At 38.4% G+C, this 7,803-nt stretch overlaps 1 protein-coding gene across 1 annotated transcript in view; it reads right to left on the bottom strand.

Annotated features, from left to right (window-relative positions):
- The window catches only part of CNTN1 (contactin 1), an 84,837-nt gene that overhangs the window by 3,350 nt on the left and 73,684 nt on the right, over nt 1–7,803 (bottom strand). The window contains exons 17-21 of the mRNA XM_018552525.1: nt 7,316–7,386; nt 6,088–6,322; nt 3,560–3,663; nt 2,827–3,010; nt 1,252–1,286 (exon numbers count right to left, since the gene is read on the bottom strand). Of these exons, the coding sequence (XP_018408027.1) occupies nt 1,252–1,286; nt 2,827–3,010; nt 3,560–3,663; nt 6,088–6,322; nt 7,316–7,386 (629 nt within the window). The remainder of the gene's footprint in view (nt 1–1,251; nt 1,287–2,826; nt 3,011–3,559; nt 3,664–6,087; nt 6,323–7,315; nt 7,387–7,803) is intronic.

Raw genomic sequence — 7,803 nt, 5'->3', positions numbered from 1 at the left:
ATATATATATATATATATGGAAGATTGAACTTGTCATGTGATACTGTATGTTGCCATTCAGTTCTGGTAGTTTTCGGCACCAGGATTTTGGTGAAACAGAATTTACCATAGTATTTACTTAGAGACCTAAATTGAACCTAACCAATAACCTGACCCAAATCATACCCTTACCCAAATCCTTACACCTTATCTTAACCTCTAAAATTATCTCTTAACATTTAACCACCCACGAACAGTTAAAGGAGAACTATGGGGTAAGAGTTTTTCCCCATAGTTCTCTTAAGGGTCACGGGAGGACATATACTAGTGTCCTCCCCTGACCCAAAGCTCAGTATATCGCGAGCTACAGCTCGCGGTATACTGAAACCGCCGCAGTCGGGACGGATCCCGACATTACTGTTGATATCCACCCAGCTGCATGAGTGACAGATGGCTCTGCCTATCTAGAGGCAGAGCCAGCTGTACCCGCCTCCTCTCCCGTCCGTTCCTCCAGTCAGCGCTGGAGGATCAGAGCGGGGAGGGGGGGAATTGGAGATTACTAAGAATTACAGGCCTACAATATAAAACAACAAATTTCCATGAAAAACAATGTACTGCTTTTGGATGCTAAAATCCTGAATAATCATACCGCCAGGGAGGTTAAACCTTTCACTTAAACTATCCTTAACCTAATACATAAAATATATCCTTAACATTTAACCTGAAATCTAAAAGAACCAGAATATCCTACATTTTGAATGTTAATACTAGCCTAACCTCTAACACTAAGGGGTCTATGCAAACTCCCCCGGGCGCTCCGGGAGTCTCCCGCTCCCGGCCGCCCAGGAGAGAAACACGTTTTTTTTCTTCTCTACTTTATTCTGACACGGAGTAGTGTCAGAATAGAAAGAAAAAATTTTATCCTAATAGGTTGGACTTGATGGACTAATGTCTTTATTCAACCCCAAATACTATGTAACTATGTAACTAGTTATGGAGCTAAGCGCAACTACCCATCCATTTACAAAAGAGCAGAACTAGGAGTTTACAGAGCCAGCAGGAAAGTTTGCCTTGGCCACAGTGTTTTTTCAGAGAATGGGAACTTAGCACCCAATGAGGACTTCATTTTTGCAATCCATGGGCAAATTTGGAGCGGTGAGTGCTGAGGAGGACCCAATGAGGACTATTTATGGAGCTGTGAAGTCCACATTTCACTGTTCTTTTATTTATTTTTAGTTCACTCCTTTTTGCCAATTTATTAAAAGTGGGTACAGGGAAATCCTCCCGTATGTCAATGCTTTGCTTTCCTAAATAAATATAACAGCAAAATCAAATCTATTTATTTTTCTAAATTCTTAAAATTTATTAACGCTTTTTTTTTTTTTAAATAGTCATAGATGATATAAATCGATCCATTTAGTTCCTCATAGGGGGGCCTTTTTATTTCATTTTTTGCACCCATGTTATATTTCACATTTTAGGCCTGAAAATTACTTAAAACCCCCAAACATTATATATTTTCTGAAAGCCAAGACCCTTTAGAATAAAATGGTGGCAGTTGCAAATTTTTATGTTGCACGATATTAGCGCAACTCCTTATGAAACCCCAGAATGTAGAGAAAAATGTACTTAAATGCCCCAAAGCACAATACAATACCCATTGTTTGAATAACATATAAAAGATGAGGCTACAACAAGTAAATAGATACCCAACATGCCCAGGTTAAAAATTATGTGCGTCCGTGAAACAGCGACAAACTTCAGTAACCCAAAAAGTCCATAGACAACACTTTAAAAGCCCCCACAGGTCATCAGTTAAAAGATACCCAAAATACTGGCCCTAGAATTATTGCTCTCAGTCCGGCGTGCACAGTGATACCCAACATATGTAGCGCGTTCATCGTTTTCATAGTGGGCACACCCAACGCGTGTTTACGCGGTGACGCGCGTGCTCGTGGGGCGGGGGACTTTACAAAATGTTTTGTTTTTTTTTAGATCTATTTTATTTCATGTTAATTTTAAAAACTGTTATTTTAATTTTTTATACTTTACTTTAATTGCTATCACATAGGGGGCTTACAAGCCCCCTATGTGATAGCAGATGGTGGTGACAGGTACTCTTTAAGGTGATGCTGGGGGTCCAAAAGTTTCCCAGTGTCACCTTTACACTCCAAATAAGCTATTGAAGTGCAGATCGCACGTCAATAGCTTATAGCTGGGCTTCCGGAGCCCAGTACTGACAGCTATGGAACCGAAAGTGATGCAATCTGCATCGCTCCCGGTCCCATAAAACGGGGAGGGGATCGATGAACGGAGGTTCGTCCATCTCCTCCCCAGCTCCCCGCCGAACACCAGAAAAGCTAGTCCCGGGCCCGTAGGAGGGGCAACGGAGCCCAGTAAGCATGGCAGGGGAGTCGGGGGGGGGCCCCCTTCACCCGGCTGTAGAAGCGATCTGGCGACAGCTGAGGCACCTAGAAGCTTTAGGACTTCCAGAGAGCTCTAATATGCAAATAGTGACTTCTGTTCCTAAAGCTGTGCTTTGTCCTGCCTACTAATACAGCTACTTTTATTGGTGCATTATAGAGATTAACTGGTTAATTGGTGCATTATAGAGATTAGTGAGGTGTGTAAAGATGTCAAAGGCTTTGGAAACTGAAGACACTTATTGTATAGTTCATTTTGGGGCTCCTGGAAAGGTCTACAAGGTATGTCAACATACATGAATGCACCTTGATATATATTTTTTACATACCTGCCTACAGTTTAGGAGTTTTAATGTGAGCAAAATTTTCGTTAAAACATTTAGTGGGTCAACAAATAAAAGCAATTTTTAAAAAGTGTACTTACGTGCTTTCTTGGTCTCCATTTCTACAGTGTGACTTTTAGGTCCATCTCCTGCACTGTTGAATGCACAAACATCTAGTTTATAGAAAGTATTGGGCAATAATCCTTCCAGTCTGACAGTTTCTAAGCCTTCAATTTGTAGTCTGTGGGCTGCTGCTTCTTTGTCCTGAATACGCCAGTACCGGACCTTTAAAAGTAAGTAGTTTTGTACATCATTTCTTTATTATTATGGTCAAGAATAAAATAAAAAACTTCTAAACATAAAAACTAAACTAAAATGGACACAAAACATTTATTGTTTCCCTTTAAGAAAAGGAGCTTTTAAAAAAAAAAAGATAGAAAAGGAGTTTTTTAGACACTCTTTAAATATCATGCTTTTATAACAACAGTAACATAAATTTACTATAACCACCCATTGTGGTTTGTTTAGAAGGGGCTTTGTATTTTTAACAAACCTAGATACTTCTAACCCCCTGTAGTGCATGATTTTTCTGATTTAGTGGCATCAAAGCCAGGCACAGCCAGGCAAGTGGCCAGAAAAGGCATCCCCTGTGTTTCTCGAGTTCTTCATGCCACGAAAGATGAATTAAAAAAATATAAACATTTCAAAAATATATTTATTTCTCTTTAAATCTAAACCTATTCTTTTCGAAGTATTCGAGGATTTGGCAAAAGCAATTCATATTCAAACATTTAAAAGCTGTGTTTATTTATCATGAAAAGACTGCATTCTCACCTGGTAACCTGCAACAGTTTGTCCAATCACTGGCTGCCAAGATACACTGGCTTCAGAGGAGGACAATACTACTACCCTCACGCCTGTAGGGTATTCTGTGGGTGCTAGGAAAAGAGAGCAAAGACAATGGTAGTTTTAGCATTTTGTAAATTAAAAGTTTTAAGTTGCATCACTTACTATACATGTAAAAGACATCTAGTTAATAAAAATATTGGCTCATATCATTGTGTTATCAGTACTGTTGGGAATCTTCAGTTAGACACAGAGCAATGTGCAGTAACCATAGTATCAGATTCAAATGTTCTGATTACAGAACTCAAATCTGATTTCTACCGGCTATTGCATTTTGCAAATTTTTTTGTTCTTTGCCTAATTAAACTAGGTCATGGGTGTTTCTGCAAGAAAAAAATGTAAGGAATTTATTATTTGTTAACAACTTTACATTTTATGGATTGTTAATGTATTTAGCATTTTAAAATATTAAAAATTAACCAAGTCTAAGTCATAGAAATCCTGCAGATAAAGAATTGATAGCAAAGTTAGAGATCCAGATACTCAAATTTGCTCTCAATTTAGAGTTACTATAACTGAGACATATTACAACACTTATATATAAAAAGGTGCCAAATTAATATTTGATTAAATTAGCATCTAAAATGAAAAATATAAACACATTTTATTTTTTTAAATGTGTGTTTGCTTATATTTTTGTTTTTTTTAGGTTCCAATTTGATAAAAAATATATTCTGTACTTTACTATATAAAAGTGGTGTACTATGTCTCTGTTATGGTATCTTTCAATTGAGAGGGAATTTGAGTAATCATGTCTAATTAGGAATTTCACCTTAAGCTGGCCATACACGTTACAACCATTGCACGACTTTCGCTCCGCGATGGTTGTAAAGTAATAAAAATTTGGTACGATCTGCCCATCTTGGACAGGCAGATCATACTTGCGATGATTGCAGTGCTGAGAGGGCAGTGTGCGTTCGCGCACACCGGCCTGTGCGGCATTCGTCTCCAGAGCATGCCACTAACCCGCCTAAAATCGTACGATTTTCGGCAGATTTTCAAGCGTGCTCGGAAGACAAATGTCGTGCGACCTTACAGTAGAAGAGTAAAGATAAAGACACTGGCACTCCAAATTCATAAGCAAATGTCTATTTATTGACGTGCAGCATAGTAAACAGCTGTTATAATCACAAATAAAGATCACAAATAAAGATAAAGACACCGGCACTCCAAATTCATAAGCAAACGGCTATTTATTGACGTGCAGCATAGTAAACAGCTGTTTACTATGCTGCACGTCAATAAATAGACATTTGCTTATGAATTTGGAGTGCTGGTGTCTTTATCTTTATTTGTGATTATAACGGATGCCACCCGTTGACTACCGCAGCACCCGCTTTTCAAAGGGATTTGGCGGTCAGGAGTGCGATGTGACCATGGACTTTCTGTCTTACAGTAGAAGAGGGCGCACGCTGCCCATACATCTGCCGATTATCCTACGATCGCGGGATTACCCATGATTATCATACGATAATCGGCAGGTGTATGGGCACCTTAACAGAGACTGAGAAAGGAGAAGTGAGTGTCCACATCGTATGTTCCCTCATTTTCTATTTAATTTCAAGTTAGAGATATAACCCCTAATCAGACTGACTCACTTCATGTGTTTTGTTTCAGAAGGATCCACACACTATTTTAACATCAAGGGGATACCTGGTGGGCTAGCTCATGATGTCGTGCAGCCTTTCCAACTTCCTTTTCCACCACTACAGTCAGTCAGGAAGGGTTGTGCCATTCTATTGCATGTAAATTAATATTATGCGTAAATGCAGAAAAGCTTTTCCAAGATTCTTTTTCTCCTGATTCCTTATCATTCTCAGCCAGGCTGTTAAAGCAGTTCTGACCAGAGCTTGCCGAACTATTAACATTGTTTATTCCTAATCATCAGAATAATTTTAACCCTTTCCTTGTCATACAGCCAGTGACAGCAGCATTTGCTATTGCCAATCCATTGGCAGTGTTAGCTGTTACAATGTTATTTCCTCTCCATGTACAAGTGCAGACTTATGGCTCACTTTACGTACACCTCTGTATGCATCTGCGGAATAACCGCATGGTAGAAAAAAGCCTCCCTTACATTACAGGAAAATGTTTGTGCTTTTATGTGGTTTAACTGCACATGTAAGCACATCACATGAAAATACAGGATTTCCATTAAAAGATTTCTTCCTCTGTATTTCTGAATGTTTGGGACTCTTCTCATCTCCATAACTACATCAAATTGGCTTCCCCAGCTGGAACCCCAGCATGTTTTCCCTTGGTGTAGCGGCATGCTGTTACAGTGTCTTGAAGAGATAGCATTATTCAAACCAAGACTAATTCACCTGGCATAGTGTCCAGAAATTGAAGAACTAGCATCATTATATTGATAAAGATGATTGCATGGTGAGATATCTGATTATATGGTAACATATGCTCTTTTTTTTTACAACTACAGAAACAACTTTTAAACTCACCTTCATCTGCAGAGTAAATAACAGCAGTGCTGCTGAATGGACCTTCTCCCATTCTATTGAAGGCTTGAACCTTTACTTGAAACTGCGTAGCTGGGGTAATAGTATCATCCTTGTGAACATATCGACCACTCTCAGGATTGGTAACTGTCACTTTTCTCCATTCTCTTTCAGTATGAGGTTTAAATGCAACAATGTATCCAAATCCATCACCATAATGATATTCCCGCACTAAAGGCTATAGGGAAAAATACATTTAGTTGTTAGGTACTAAATAGTTTTAAAACAATATAGTTATATATTAAGATATTTTAAAAATGCACATTATTTAATTTTACAAAAAAAAACTTGCATCCATAGAACACTAATCTTAGAACTAATCCAAAAAAGTTATATTTTTTGCCTTGAAAAATATGTTCAGTACAGTTTTGAAGCAGCATATTTGAGAGGTCCAGAACTAGATCCTGGAGAAGACTCTTCTCACATTTTCACAGGTCTTACAGTACAACACCCTTTCCATATTTAGAGATTAAAACTAATTTCCTCCCAAAGTATACCCTTGTATCTTGAAGTGAGCATCTTTCCACTAAGTTTACTCTATGGATCATTTATAGGTTTATTCAAGGTGATTATATCCCCAATTAAATCATCTCTCCCAAATGTGAATACAGTTCAGTTAATCTATCCTCATAGCTGAGAGTCTACACGCCATTTATTATTTAGGTCACCTTTCCCTGCACTCTTTCCAGTTCTACAACAACCTTTTAGTGAACTGGTAAATTATAAAAAGTTTATAATATGACAACTTGCAGCTTCTTCCCATCATTAAGAATTATATTCCACAACCCAAAATAGTTTAAACTGTAACAAAAATGTGTGCCTGTGAAGGTCCACATCCCAGAATGTGTCAGAATTAGCAGAAAAGGAAATTGTCTTTGTCTGGCAGAGTAATTTTCTTATTTGTGCATACATATGGCATTTAGGTATTACTCTCACTTTGGTATAACCCTCCAGACCACACTGTCCAAATCATCCCTTCAGTAAATGGCCTACCAAATTTATAAAGATTCCATGCAAAATTGAATTCAGTCACGGCCTTATCTGTCAGTGATGAAGGATAAGATTGCAACCCTTCCCCGGATAAATATAGAAATGCCTGCATTCCTTCTCCAGATACCATCTTCAGAACACTATTTTAATCAATTTGTAGAATAATTTCATATATACTCACTGTCCATGTCACTGTAAGCTCTCGATTGGTTCCACCTCCACCCCCAACATCAGAAGGAGCATATTTTGGAGCTGTAATGCAATCCACACATAATCAAGAAGTTAGTATACAATATGTTATCATTAAAGATAAACAGCCTAATGGATCATTCCATACCACACAAATATCAATAACTCAACAGACATTTACTATAGAAAAGCCTTTAAAACAAGCCATATCTAAAAGATATCGTTCCAACTTGAAGTTTACCCTTTCGCTGCCAAGGACGTATGGCATACGGACCTACAAAAGTGCTTCCAGCTGGCCAGGTCAGTATGCCATACGGACCTGGCATTTACAGTTCTACTATAAGCTGATGGTCGCTTTAGCGACCATCAGCTTATAGTAGAACTGTTCAGCAGACTGTCCCCTTTAAATTAATAGCTGTCATCAGCGGCTCAGAAGCCGCTGATGACCGCTATTATCAAAAATACCGGGCGCCCCCACCC

This window comes from Nanorana parkeri, unplaced genomic scaffold, assembly GCF_000935625.1.
Source record: "Nanorana parkeri isolate BGI_ZX_2015 unplaced genomic scaffold, ASM93562v1 scaffold91, whole genome shotgun sequence".
NCBI classification, from domain to species: Eukaryota; Metazoa; Chordata; class Amphibia; order Anura; family Dicroglossidae; genus Nanorana; species Nanorana parkeri.
This window is presented reverse-complemented; position numbering and strand designations above follow the sequence as displayed.